The sequence below is a fragment of the Apodemus sylvaticus genome, chromosome 10 (genome assembly GCF_947179515.1).
Source record: "Apodemus sylvaticus chromosome 10, mApoSyl1.1, whole genome shotgun sequence".
NCBI lineage: Eukaryota > Metazoa > Chordata > Mammalia > Rodentia > Muridae > Apodemus > Apodemus sylvaticus.
The window spans coordinates 23,702,457-23,717,190 of record NC_067481.1 but is presented as its reverse complement, the minus strand read 5'-3'; the positions used below and the strand labels follow the sequence as shown (position 1 = coordinate 23,717,190).

The window sequence follows — 14,734 nt, the reverse complement described above, 5'->3', positions numbered from 1 at the left end:
CATTTCACACTGAGCCAAACGGTTATGTAGCTGGCCCCGTGCGTTTAGAAGTCATTTCCTCATAACTTCTAGAACTTGCTTCATGAGGTGAATTTGGCAGAAAATTGGTAAGTATTGGATTGTTTTCTCCATCCCCTCTGAGCTTCCAATTGAAGCTGTTCGATTGTTGGGTGGAAAGTTAGCCCTTACTTGAGCTTCTCAATGAAATTAGGAAGATACTTGAGAAACAAAAGAACCGTTTTCCTAGGGCAGGATGACCGATGACCTCGGAGATCACACGCTTCTTCGCGAGATTCTGTGCCTTAGTCCGAGTCTAGCTCAGTGTGAATGAAAGCCGACTGGTCACATGTTTTTGTATGGCCCCAAGTTAAGAATGGCTTTTACACTTCACGCGTGTGTGGGGTTTTGCCTGTTTGTATGTCTGTGCACCTCATAAATGACTGGTGCCTGAGGAGCCCAAAGAGGGAGTTGGATCCCCCAGATCCTGAGTTACAAACCCTTGGGAGCCACTTGTGGGTGCTGGGAATTGAACTCAGGTCTTCTGGAAGAGCAGTCAATGCTCTTAATTACTGAGCCATTGCTCCAGTCCCTGGCTCTTATATCATAAATCGTTGAAAACATGGAAAGAATAACCTTTCATGAAACATTAAATTATTTGCAATAAATATAAAAAAATCTCAGCGCCTCTATTTATTCTAATGTAGTTGTGCCTATCGGTCTAACGGTTTTTCTTCTAACAGTAACTATAAAACTGAGTAGTCCCTTTATCAAATTCTGGATATAATTTTGATTGTGATTAATTGAATGTATAAATTATTTTGGATATTTTAGCCATTTTTTGCAATATTAATTTTGTCAATTTAAGAGTATGGAAAATCTGTCATATAACAATTTCATTGCTTACTTTCATAAGGTTTTCATTGAAAAAGTTTAAAATTCCTTGATTATATTTTTTCCAAGGTTTGTATATAGAGATTCTAGTTCTTGTAACCAGGACACTTTTAAGAGTTTCTTTCTCAGAAACTTCATTATTGTTATGTATAAAAGCTAATAATTTCTTTGTATTCTTTAAGTATGAAGTTATATCATCTCTGAATTAGCATTATTTTAATTATTACATTCTTAACTTTCTTATTTTTATCTTTTATGTTGTTGTGTTTTGTTGCTTCTGCTAACATGTCTTTTATTATTCATCTCTCACAAACTACCTTTCTTATGTTGAGATATTTCATTCATATTTTCTTCAAGGTTTTTACATAAAAGCATATGAAATTTTGTCAAATTGTTTTTCTGCATCTATCGAAATAATCATGTGATCTCTATTACCAAGCTTATTCATCTGGTATATTATATTTTTGACTATTATACAGTGGACCAACTCTTACCTTTAGGATGAAACCAATTGGTCATAATAGATTAGCCTTTTCGAAGTTTTATTTTACATGTTTGTGTATTTTTGACTGCATATATATCTGTATACCACATACATGAAGTATCCACAAAGTCCAGAAAGGACTCCCTAAAACTGACATTACACTTGGTTGTGAGCAGCAATCTGGCTGGGTATCTAACCCAGGTCCCCTGGAAGAGAAGCCTACAGTATGCTTAGCTGATAAGGTATCTCTTCTGTCCTATATGATTTGTTTATGTGTTTTGAATTCCACTTGTCAGTATTTGTTGAGAATTTTTTGCATCTTTATTTCATAACGAAAATTGGTCTGTAGCTTTCTTTTTGTTGTTGTTTTGAGATTATCCAGTTTTTGTGTCTGGTCAACTGGTTTCACAGAATGAATTTAATAGTATTCCTTCTTTCATATTTGGTGGAAAAAATTTAAAGTATTGGTGTCAGATTTTCTTTATTCTTGTAATTAAACAGTGATTTCATCTATTTTTAAGCTTTTATTTTTAGAGAGATTAATTATTGCTTCAATTTCCTTGGATGGCACAGGGCACATTAATCTTTTTATCAGTCATATGACTTTAGAAATTCAGTGTAGCAGTGAGAAGTGGGAAGGGGTGGATGGGGAAATAGGGGGAGGGAAGAGGGCTTATGGGACTTTCGGGGAGTGGGAAGCCAGAAAAGGGGAAATCATTTGAAATGTAAATAAAAAACTATATCGAATAAAAATAAATAAATAAATAAATAGAAAATTAAAAAAATAAAACAAAAACAAAAACAACAACAACAACAAAAACTGAGTAGTCCCTGTGGACCCTATTGTCTGCAAAGCCTAAAATATTTCTGTCTGGGCCTTCCTGGGGAAAAGATTCTATAATCTGTCCTGGAAAAGTCATCAACACCGGCTTGGTTGCGGTAGATCTTTTCGGAGATTTTTTTTTTTCTTTTCTGTTTAGGTGGGAATGGTATCCCAGAAGTCCGTGTGGCAACTAGAGATAGTTTGAGACTTCTTGACAAAAACATCAGGCACGTGCCATCTAGTGGTGGAATGTGTCAGTTGCAGGAACATTTTCTGACGGTCTGCATGTTTACCTCATGCAGGCATACTGGGATTTTAAGATTATGCCTAATGAATATTTAATATTAAATACGGTGTGATCGAATTGATAGTTGTTGAAAACTAGAGTGAAATTCAATAAAGACGTTTCCCATAAAGGTCTACTTATGGGGGAGGCGGTAAAATAAATCACAACTCGTTATTAATCAAGAAGTGTGTTGCCATCAATTATTTTATTAGGACACGGACACCCAGCATCTTTTGAAAGTCCCTAAGAAAACATGTATTTTGTTTAAGGTCATTCATCTGTAATAGAAGAAAGCGTTTCCATTCTCCCTGAGATTTAGAACAGTGCAGCCGTGCCGGCTTCGCCCTCGAGTTACTCTTGGGGCATGGCAGCTAGAAGGGAACCCTCTGCTCAGCCTTGCCGTTGCTTGGCTTAGACATCTTCTCCTCGATGGAGTGGATCCTGGAAGACAGGACCTTGCCACGCTGATCTATTTCTTCAACCACCGTCTTTACCAGGGTGGTTTTGGATACATCTAGAGAAGAAAACACAGGTGAAGGACCTTGTTTTCGGGGGCAAAATAATCTGCCCCGAAAGATCACGTGATGAAGGACTCCACTGTTTGGTGCCTCACACTGCATCACATGCATTGAGGAGGGAGTGTTATGCGTTTAAAATAAGATTTTGGGCTATCTGGAGAACATTTCCAGTTCAGAGTACTTTACTTAAAACGTCTTAACTGTAGATTTTGCTACCATGTGTGAGAGCCATTGATATAAAGGGATTTTCTGCTATAGAAATAAAATGAGGTTTTTGTTACCTTTGGATGAATTCCCCGAGCTTCCAGATTCAAAAACCTTTGAGCTGGAGCAGGAACTGGAGGAAAGAAAACTTCGTTATCTTACATTGGTGTTTATTATCACTTAGGAAACTTTCATTGAAGTAATGACTCAATGGATCTCAATTGTTACTATTGAAAAAATATGATTTGTGTGCAGGGGCAGAAAGTGCCTACAAGTTATCTAAGGAGAGGATTTAAAAGTATTATGTCCATTTGATGTTTTTTTCTTTTTGGTGGTGGTAGTGGTGATGGTGTGTGTATGTGAATGTGTCTGTGTATGAGTGTGTATGTGTGTGTTTGTATGTGAGTATGTGTATGTGTGTGAGTATGTGTGTATTTGTGTGTATATATGTGTGTGAGTGTGTTTGTGAGTATCTGTATGTGTGTGAGTGTGTATGTGTGTGTATGTGTATGAGTGTGTGTGTGTTCATAAATGTGTGTATGTGTATGAGTATGTGTGTGAGTGTATGTGTGTGAGTATGTATATGTGTAGATGTATGGGTGTGAGTGTGTGTATGTATGTGAGTGTGTATGAATGTGTGTGAGTGTGTGTGTCAGGATGTGTATGTGTGTGTGTGAGTGTGTGAGTATATGTATGTGTGTGAGTGTGTATGTATGTGTGTGAGTGTGTATGTATGTGTGTGAGTGAGTGTGTGTGTGAGTGTATGTGTGTGAGTGTGTGGTCGGCATTAGGAATCTCCCTTCGTTGCTCTCAACCTTTGTTTTAGAGAGAAACTTATTTGTTTTATTCTACACGCATGAACATTTTACCATCATGTATGCATATGCACCACATGCATGCAGTGCCCTCAGAGGCTAGAAGAGGGCATCTGTCTCCCAAGAGCTGGAGTTACAGACTGGTGTGAATCGTGCAGGTTCTGAGAACTAAACCTTGTCATCTGCAAGAACAACAAGTGCTTCCTAACCGTTTCTCAGCCGGCTCTCTAGCCCTCCACCATGTTTTTGAGACAGAGTCTCTCACAGAACCTACAGCGCATCTGCCACCTAGATTGGCTGCACCCGGCATCTGCAGTCTCTCCCCTGACCCCAGGCATGGAGTTACAGGCTCTGAGCCATTCCATGCAGCCTTTACAGATGTGCTGGAGATGCAAGTCGGGCTCTCGTGGGACAAGCACTCTCCCCACTGAGCCATCTTCCCAGCCCCTCCTGTTCAAGAATTCCCATCCAAGAATTTAAAAAGTAAGAAATACGAATTAGTTTAAGAGCCATGTATAAATATGCAATCTCCCAGGAGCTACGCATACATATGCAAATGTTTGCGGGGGAGGGGAGGTTCAGGGGATTAAGGGGAGGGGGAATCTGTGTGTGTGTGAGTGTGTGTGTGTGTGTGTGTGATGGACAAGATGTAGAGGAAATGATTCTTCTATATAGAAGCAGGACAAGGACACACATTTTTGTGCGGTGGCACAGAGACAGTGGTCCGACGGCACGGAAGGCTGAGGGATAGAATATAGTTGTTGTTGGGAACTTCACACTGATCTTACTTCTCATCTCCGTCTATGAGGCGGCAGTAGGTCTCGATCTCCTTCTCCAGGTGGGCCTTGATGTCCAGCAGCTGCTCATGTTCCAGCTTCTGGCCCTCGGTCTCCGTCCTCACCTGGTGCAGCTGCTCCTCCAGGGCGCTGATCTGAGCCTGGATATGAGCCAGCTGCGAGCAGTAGTTGCCCTCGGTCTCCGCCAGGGAGCACTCCAGAGAGTGTTTCTGATACATCAAAGGTGTAAGGGATTTAAGTAAGGAGTGAAATCAAGATGGGCTACCCAGCCCTGGGTTTCTCAGCATCCTGCAGGAGCACTCCCCAGGGCAGGTTAGGGGCTTGTCACTATAGGACAGGAGGTGGAGCCTGTTATTTACCCTGGGTGAACAAGTACTGAATGGCCTGACAAGGGAAAAATGACCCCTACCCCAAGACTTTATCACTTACTTGTGTGTGTGTGTGTGTGTGTAAAAGCATGTGTCACAGCAAGCATGGAGATCACAGGACAACCTGCAGGAACGGGTTCTTTTCTTCTACCCTATGGATTCCTAGGATCAAACTCTGGTCACGAGGTTGGCAGCAAGTGCCCTTATCCCCTGAGGCATCTCACTGCCCTGCAGCACCTCCCCCCCCCAGAACCCCCTGCTCTAACGTCGCAGGACACAATGCCTCTGTTAGGAGGAGATGCAGGCCTCTGCCCGGCAAGATATTTATTTAACTGTTAAGATTTTGGTAACAGTTTCTGTTAAGACAAACATGTATCTAAAGCACTTTTAGGGGACAGCACAGTAAAAAATCCACACAGGATGATTTATATATTTAAAATAGTTTGGGAGGGTTGTTTGTTATATCAAAACCTCGCTCAACAGTTCGCATCCTATTTCTAGACCCACTGGACCGGTGCTTTCTTTTGTAATCCATTCTTGATTTTCTGTCGCTCACCAGAGTCCTCTTTTTAAAGCTGTTCCTTTAGCTGGGTGGCCTCTCAAGGGCAGCGTTCATTACCTGAAGGTCAGGGCATCCAAACCAAGTCCTAGGAGTATCTCACTTCCTCTCTCCTTCCTAGACTGTAATTTGTCCTGCCCCATGATTTCTACTTCAATTATGGTAATTTCCCTCTTTGTCTTATCATCTGTAAATATGTGCGTGCGGGCAGTTACTACCTCTGATATTAATCATTATCGGATTGTCTGCTGCCTCTTCCTCTCTCTCATTTCCCTGCTCTTCCTGTGGCATGACTACTGCTCTAACGTCGCAGGACACAATGCCTCTGTTAGGAGGAGATGCAGGCCTCTGCCTGGCAGTTTTGGAGGCAGTGTGGTTCAAGCAATTACCTAATAAATGCATTTCAATTTTAAATGCGTTGTCTCTCTCTCTCTGGAGAGCTTTTGGGGCTGCTTGGCAGAAATCTGACATTGGGCCAGGACAAGGAAATGGGCTTCCAGCAGGAATCTAATTTTAGGCTAGAACAAAGAAGAATGCTTCCGGTGTGCATATGACTTTGGGCTAGGACAGGGAAGTAGGTTCAGACATCTTGGTCATCCTGGTGTGTCCTTAGAAACAGTGATCACAGGACTTTGTTTATTGACTTGCTTGTGCCTCAACTATTTGTGTTTATTGGATTACTTGTTCCTCAATCTAGAACTGACCTTATTATTTGCATGTAATTATGGTATAAAAGCAGATTGGGAAAAAATAAACCTGCTTTCAGTCTCAGAACTGGCTGGGGTCGTGCTACAGTCTTGTCTAATTGTTTTTTCTTTTTAATCCTCGCTCCTGCCCTGGAGAACCTGTTGACTGACTGAGCTGGCTTGGTCATCTGTCTCTGTCTCTGTGTGTGTGTGTGTGAGTGTGTGTGTGTGTGTGTGTGTGTGTGTGAGAGAGAGAGAGAGAGAGAGAGAGAGAAAGAGAGAGAGAGGCAGTTCCTCAGGTAATACTTTTTTCTTTTTCTGTTTCCTTTTCCTCTCCTTCCTTCCTTCCTTCCTTCCTTCCTTCCTTCCTTCCTTCCTTCCTTCCTTCCTTCCTTCCTTCCTTTCACACCTGGGCTCACTAACTAAGCTACACTGACTGGACAGTGACCCCAGGGATCCTTCCATCTCTGCTTCTCAGCCCTGGGATTCCAAACTCGTGCCATCAGGCCTAGTGGCTTCTTTTACATGAGTTCTAGAGACTAAACTCACACCCTTCCTTATGCATGCCTGGCAAGCCTTTCACCAGCTGAGCTGTCTCCCGTTCCCTAGCTTACTTCTTTGTTGCATTTGTAGCATCATAATTTTCAGAATAAGTCTGTGTATTGCCAATATATGATTGTATTGACTCCATGCTAGGATTGCAAAGAAGGAATTTTTTTGCATGTGACAGGCTGGCATGCGAGGGTCTAACGGGGTGAGACCCTGAGGATGCTGATTTACACTGCCTGTTGCTTTTGGACAGGTTCCTAGGCTCTCCTGGAAGAGCATCGAGAGGAGGTGACAGATATGGTAATGAGAAAGAAAAAGCACAGGCTAGCAAGCTGTCAAGGAGGGGCACATCTTTCTTCCCTAGGATATTTTATAAGATGCCTAATACCCTGGGAAGCCGTAGGGGCAGCATCTCTCTTAACTGCCTTCCACTGGGAAAGTTGGGTGCTGATGAGAAAGAACCAGATAAACTTGGAAGTTTGCATAACACAGGAAGCAAACATGTGGGTGTTCATATACAGATAACCCCCAACCTATAATTGACTTGTGTTCTCCCTGTGGGAAACTGAACTTGGAATTTATCTTGACCAAAGAATCTCAGATATGGAAGCTAGGTTACCAGTTTGACTCTATAGCTTGGGTACACTGGCTGTTAAATGCATTTTTCAGGGTGGGTTATTTCCTGGCCCTAAAGCATTACTCCTGGGATGGGCGATCTGAGCTGAGAATCTAACTGCTTCATATTATTATTGCTTCTATGTGAAAATGCTTCTTATTCTGATGAGGACATTTGAGAATTTATTTCCTATCATGTTTTGCAGAAACGCAGGGAGGATTCATCAAGTTGACCTGAAGCAGCAGAAGATCATGCAGGGTTCTGATGGTTTTAGAATTCCTTCCCAATTCAGAAGGAAGAGCTAGAGAGGCCGCTGAGCTCAGAGTGAGGGGAAGAGGGCATGCTGGGTAAGCTGGGGCTCGGCCAATGGTGAATATTCGGTTTAAATACTACATAGCAATAGAGCACTGCGTCTGTGTTTTCAGGTTGGCTAAACGAAAAGATCTTTCTAGTCTACTGAGCCATGGTTTTCTTTGTGGCTGGCTCACTGTTCTGATTTGCCTAGTAGCTATTTCTTTGTTCATGTGACACCCTAGCGTCTTCAGAAATTACAAAACCTCTTGTGAGGATGGAGAATCCTTGGGCCACATGCTTGCTTGCCCCAATTCTCAAAGTCAAGCCTTTTGGATGCTGCCAGCCTACAGTCTCAATAGAAAGTAGGTTTCTAGGTTGTTTCCATGGTAACTGTTGAAGTCTTCTTCATGGCCCAGATGTTCCTAAGAGGCTGAGTGCCAGGCTATGGGGCGTATGCAGGGGGATGATGAAGTCACAAATATAGGGCAAGAGGACAGATAGTGCCTGTGTCTGGGTTGGTGTGTACCTTTCTTTAAATATTTCATGTGTATGGCTGTTTTGCCTGTATGTATGTACACCTCATCTACACAATATCTGCAGAAGACAGAACAGGGTATCAGATACTCTGAGACTGGAGCTACACATAGTTGTTAGCTGCCATATGGGTGCTGGGAATTAAATTTGGGTCCCCTGAAGGAGTGGGTTCTTTTAACTGCAGAGCTGCCTCTCCAGCCTTATGTACTCTCTCTCTTATTAATCCTTCCTGCCATATTAATATATTCCATCCATATTTCAGAGATGATGGTGTTACCTATCTTGGTCTGTGTGAACAAGGAATGCTGGTCCTGTCCCTCAATGTTTTAACTGAAATAGCACTGCCCAGCACACTTTGGAGCGTTGAACGAACCATAGCATGTTCTGGGGCGTTGAACGAACCATGGTGTAGGGTGGAACTGGGCGCCAGTCTGGTTCTTTTACCACAATGAACTCTGGGCGTCATCCAGGAAGGGATTTAGCAGTATCAAGAAGTCTGTGAGGAAGACACTGCCTCTTTCTGTCTCCTAGGATGTCTCCTTTTCCTGCTGTTCTCCCCCCCAAGACCCCCCTCACCCCGTGTGCCCTTTTCAGTAAGCATTTGTAATAGGAAAGAAAAGAAAGGCTTCTCTTAGGTTTTTGGGAGCCAGGGTGCACGCGCACGCGGACAGTTTTGGGTCATTCAGCACCTACCGTTGCTGAGAGTGACTGCAGCTCGATCTCCAGCGTCTGCAGAGAGCGCTTCAGCTCTGTCAGCTCACTCCTGGCCGAGGTGGTGGCGCCCAAGTCATTGGAGATCTGCTGCTGCAGCGTGGCGCTCTGGAAGACAGGGTGCACAGGGTCACATTGAGTCTGGTCTGCTAGGTAGTGAAATAGACAGAGCAGGTCTGGCTCCCCTCACCTTCTCTTGGAACCAGGCCTCGGCGTCCCTGCGGTTCTGCTCTGCCAGGGCCTCATACTCTGCTCTCATGTTGTTCAGCAGGACGGTGAGGTCCACGCCTGGGGCTGCGTTCATCTCCACGTTCACGTTGCCTCCGGCTGCGCACTGCAGAACCTTCATTTCCTAAAGTGAAATGCAAGTGACTGTCCACAGGCCATCTGAGCAGAGTTTAGAGATCCCAAAGTTCCCAGAGCAATGAAAAATTGGTGCTATTCAGGCCTGTCATCCGTCCATCCCTCCATCCATCCATCTATCCATCCATCCGCCTATCCTTCCTTCCTTCTTTCCTTTCTTCCCTCCTTTCTTCCATCTATCCATCCTTGTTTTTATGAGACAGGATCTTACTCTGTAGTCCAGACTAAGTTGGAATTTATTATGTAACCCAGGCTGGGCCTTGAATTAGGGAATTATCCTGCCTCAGCCTCCCAAATGCTGGGATTATAAAGTCGAACCAATGGGTAGTGGCACATGCCTTTAATCCCAGCACTCGGTAGACAGAGTCAGGTAGATCTCTGTGAGTTTACGGCTGCAGAGCAATTTCCAGGACAGTCAGGGCTACATGGAAAAACTCTGTCTCAGAAAACCAAGAGAAAAATTAAAAGGTTAAGCCACTACACCAGATCCAACCAAACCAGTGAGTGGCCAGTGAGCTGGCTCAGCTGGTAAAGGAACTTCCTGCCAACCAACCTGAGTTCAAGTCTCAGACCTAGAGGCTGGAAGAAGAAGAAAACCAGCTCCTGAAAGTTGCTCTGACCTCCACAGACATGCTGTGGCATGTGCACGGTTCTCTCCCCCACCCCCCAGTAAATAGAAGATAATTAAAAAAAAAAAAAAAGACAACCACAGCTACCACTTAGAAAAAGAATATGAAGGGAATTACAAAGACCAAAGGGTTTATTCAACAGATAATTGCTAAGTATTGGCTTCATGGGACCAGAGTAGTGGAAACCCCAGTCCTGCCCCGCCAATCACAGCCACTGTGGAATTTTCACCTGAGGGACACTAATAGTCATTTATTGTCTGACCACTGGATGGCAGACGATGCTCTGAGCATGTGCCACAAGTCTGAGCATCCTTATGAGGGAGGCAGGTGCTCCTGTCACAGATGAGGACACAGGAACACAGAGAGGAGAAGAAGTTTGCCTAGGTTGGGGCTGGGGCTGGTCAGAAGGGAGAATGGACAGGGATCCTGACTCCTGAACCTGTTCTCAGAGGCTACACCCTCCCTCCGGGTGGCACCCTAGGTTCTCGAGCAAAGCAGTGGTCTACACGAGTCCATGGCGCCGCTGGCCTTTTCATTTGGATTTCAAAGTGTTGATATCTCAGGATTCTCCCCATCCCCCTGACAGGGACTTGCTATGTAGCCCAGGCTGGCCTCCGGTTCCCATGCCTGACTTCTTAGTTAAGATATCTATCTATCTATCTATCTATCTATCTATCTATCTATCTTTCTATCTATCTATCTATCTATCTATCTATCTATCTATCTATCTATCATATATCTATCCATATGTATATATCTCCCCTAAAAACTACTATTAATGTATTTCTGTATTTTAAAGTTTTACATAAGATTCCATATATAGGAAAATTCTTGTCCCTGTGGAGTTTCAAAATCAAACTACTTGCAGTTAGCCAGATAGTACCTGCCACAGAGAGGGTAGTAAATGCTCTCAGGGTGGCACAATGTGAGTGGTTTTCTATCCCACCCTCAGTGCAGTCAAAGCTGCCCTCTTTCAGTGGCTGGGTCTTTAAGAGGAGGCGGAGCTTGCCCTGTTTCCAGCCCTTCCTGGTGCTACCCCTTCTCTCCTCTCCCCTGGTTTTCTTGATGGGGGGGGGGCATCACTGTCCTGACAAACATCCCTGGGGGCCTTGTTCCAGTGCTGTGCTGTAAATCTCTCCTTCCCCTTCCCTCCCCTCCCCTGTCATCCCCCTCCCTCTCTTTCCCTCTCCACTCTCTTAACTCTCCACTCTCTAAACTTCTCCTGGGAGGTAAGTAGATTTTGTGTGTGATCTCCACGAGGCTGATTAGTGCTGGATCATCAACGGCTTCCCTCCCTAGACGCAGAGCTGTGTTGGGGTCAGAGAGAGGAAGCTTCTCCTACCTCTTCATGGTTCTTCTTGAGGTAAGTCATCTCCTCGCTCAGGGATTCATACTGCAGCTCTTGGTCCGTCCTGCAGAGGGTCAGCTCGTCAAGGACACGCCGCAACCCATTGATGTCTGCCTCTACATTTTGGTGAAGGGTGAGTTCGTTTTCATACCTTGAGGGGAGAGGGTGGATTGAAATGAATTTCAGTGCACATTAGACCTCTTTGAGATGTTGAAGACATCAACTGGAAATCTGAAACCAGATCAGGACTCTAAATGTAAAAATTCACAGAAAAAAATCCCTGTGGGGTAGCCCATGTCTGTAATCTTAAGAACTCAGGAGCCTGAAGCAGGAGGATTGTGAGTTCTAGACTAACCTGGGCTACAGAGTGAGACCTGGTCATAAAACAAAAGAAAACAAGACAGTTATACACAAAGACCTGTCCCTCCAGTCCAGTCCAGGACAATAAGCAGCTAACACATCACACAGATTGAAATGCTTATCACAGCTAAGTAAAAACAGCCATTTCATAGTCTTATCTAAGTTAACATTTTAAAAAAAGTTTAATTTATTTTTTATGTGCATTGGTGTTTTGCCTGCACGTATGTGGACGTCAGACCCTCTGGAACTGGAGTTACCAAGACTTGTGAGTTGAGCACTGGGAACTGATCTTGGTTCCTCTGGAAGAGCAGTCGGTGCTCTGAACTACTGAGCCATCTCCCCTGAGGAGTGGACAGTTTACAGGGGCAGGTTATTCCACGCGTGTAATGCATAGGTAACACGCATAGGTAATTATCACCTTCTGTAAGTAATCCTTTGATTCCTTTACTCCTTTACATTGTAATTTTACTTGAGATGAAAATGAAAAAAAAATTTTTAACAACATAAACAGATAGGAACCCAGTTCCGGGGCCACCACTGTCACCTGTCACCTACTTTAGTCGGAAATCATCAGCAGCCAGTCTGGCATTGTCAATTTGCAGAATTATATTAGCATTAGCAGCCGTGGAAGAGATGATCTAGAGGGAATTAAAAGGGAGTTAACATGGTGTTAATCTTACTTTTGTCATTTATCATTTAGAAAATAATTAAGCCTTTGCATTAATTTTTAAATACATGCAATTATCAGAATGTTTAGAATTCGATTTTTTAAAAGTAGCAATGTTTTAAAATTGTTCTCAGATAAATGCATTATTTTTAGAATATAATAATTTATTGTCTATAAATGTATCTCAAAATAGACAGTGGGATTAACATTTTAGCTACATTGAAAGTATTGAATCAAGGCTCCTAATTTTGAGCAACGGGAAGAATTATTTATTAAAATTAAAAGCAAATTAGAGAACAGCCACGAAGCATTTCCCTCTGCGGTTTTATATACTTTGGCCGGAAGTTATTATGTTTTAAATACTTGGCTAGTTTCAAGTTTGTGACTTTACCTTGCCTTTAAGGTCGTCAATGGTTAGATGATACTTGCTGTAGTCACGATCAAGTCCCCGGCAGGATCCCGGTCCGTATTTCTCATGCCAAGTCTTGATCTTTCTCTCTAGCTCAGCGTTGGCCTCCTCCAGGGCTTTCACGTTATCCAGGTAGGAGGCCAGGCGGTTGTTGAGATTCTGCATGGTGACTTTCTCATTTCCAGAGAGGAGAACCCCTTCGCTTCCGGGGAAGCCAACACCAGCGACATTTCCCAGGGCACCAGCGGCATGGGGAGCACTGCCCAGTGTCCCTCCCAAGGTCCACGAAAATCCACTACCAGCGACTGAAGCGCCAGCCACACTGCTCCCTACGAAGCCTGCGCCTCCGCTGGGTGGCCTGAGGGATCCCGACTGCATGCCAACGTGCCTGGATCCGCCAGAAAACCGGAGAGACATGGTGCCAAGGCAAACGGTCCGCGTTCCGCTGGTCTGTCGGCAGCTGTGATTTCAAAGGAGTGCAGGACGTCACCTGCTTGTGGGTTCTTTAAGCTTTTATACACGGTCGTGGGGGCTGTCTGGAGTTGAGTGGTGTCTGCCGAGAGAGAAATGGCATCATTTAGATTAGCATGAAATGATGCATAATTGGGCGATTTAAAAAATAATTAATGCCTAGCACCCCCCTCATCGCTTCAGGATATTTGTTATCGTACATAAAGTAGGGTTTACTTCTATATTAAGTTCATTATTTTGACTTTTAATTTTGAATGAGTAATCCTTTTCTTTCATCTAGAGACCCTATGAACACACTGTCATTACCTGGTACAGGGGCTAATCCAGGGTCAAAGGCTAAGGGAGACAGAGACAAGCCCTGTCTGCCTGGCTTACTGTGCAGGTGCATGAAGGACGATTAGCTACAGAAACAGGTATTTTATCCCATGAGAACAAAAACCGTGTTATTTAAATAAGTATATCCTTGGTAATTTCTCCTTCTTTCCGTAGCCGGTACACATGTGCTGGCCAGTGACACAGTCGGTGGCTACCATGTCTGGTATGCTACGGAAGAGACAGAGTTCAGTAAATGAAAAGGCATTGCTACAATCTTTAGGGAGTTGTTAGTTCCAGACAGGGGCTGGCTCCTGTTTAGCTCTGTGTGCTAGACCAAGGAGTTTGGAATGAATCTTCAGTAAAAAGCAAAGGGAAACATCAAGTTGATTCTGAGAGTAAGAGAAGTGGTCTCCCCTCAGGGGTGGGGGGGTTGAGGGGGTAGGGAGTGAGGGGGTGGGGGGTACGGGGTGGGGGGTGGGAGGTGGGTGGGAGCCCTCTACTTGATGACCCAAAATCAAGTGGTCAGCTCTGAAATGATGTGTGTGCAAATCACGCCGAGCAGATATGACGGGTTGCACTTTATATATGCATGCATATGTATATAGCAATATCAATTAAAGAAAAGGAGTCCAGGAACTTTAAAGGGAGTAGGAGTGAAGGGTAGGGGTAGGGGCGTGGGAGGAGTTGGAGAAAAGAATTGAATGGAGGGAAATGATGTAATTATATTTTAATAAAAATGTAGCAAAGGAGTGAAGTTGAAATGAGTTGATAAGGCAAACTATGGAAGTAGAAGAATGGTCCAGGAGGGAAAGATGAAGATGGTGATGTATGGACGATGGCTGAGTAGACAGGACGTGGTTATTGATTGACATTTGAGAGTAAAGGAAGATTTTTTTTTTGATAGGATCTTAACTATTGACCAGGCCTGGAATTTGTTACATAGCTCAGGCTAGCCAAATATTGCAATAACAAGTACACAGCGGCTGGGGCTGGGGCTGGGGCTAGGGCTGGCCCTCATAACTGATTTCAGATGCTGG

General features: G+C 43.8%; 1 protein-coding gene across 1 annotated transcript; it reads right to left on the bottom strand.

The window, feature by feature from the left end:
- Window positions 1-2,855: 2,855 nt before the first annotated feature.
- On the bottom strand, window positions 2,856-13,328 carry LOC127694141 (keratin, type I cytoskeletal 28). Its single transcript, XM_052195568.1, has 8 exons — window positions 12,894-13,328; window positions 12,391-12,473; window positions 11,470-11,626; window positions 9,326-9,487; window positions 9,118-9,243; window positions 4,810-5,027; window positions 3,284-3,339; window positions 2,856-2,998 (listed from the first exon to the last, which is right to left on the bottom strand). Exons 1-8 carry the CDS (start codon window positions 13,326-13,328, stop codon window positions 2,856-2,858), a joined length of 1,380 nt encoding a protein of 459 aa, XP_052051528.1.
- Between the last annotated feature and the right edge of the window lie 1,406 nt (window positions 13,329-14,734).

What these genes read in the sequence shown, in the direction of transcription:
- LOC127694141 (XM_052195568.1), bottom strand. Translation starts at nt 13,328, where the DNA reads ATGTCTCTCCGGTTTTCTGGCGGATCCAGGCACGTTGGCATGCAGTCG. An exon ending in TTGACGACCTTAAAGGCAAG is followed by an intron (nt 12,474 to 12,893) that starts GTAAAGTCACAA and finishes AATTCCCTCTAG; the next exon opens with ATCATCTCTTCCACGGCTGC. An exon ending in TGCAGTCACTCTCAGCAACG is followed by an intron (nt 5,028 to 9,117) that starts GTAGGTGCTGAA and finishes TTGATGTATCAG; the next exon opens with AAACACTCTCTGGAGTGCTC.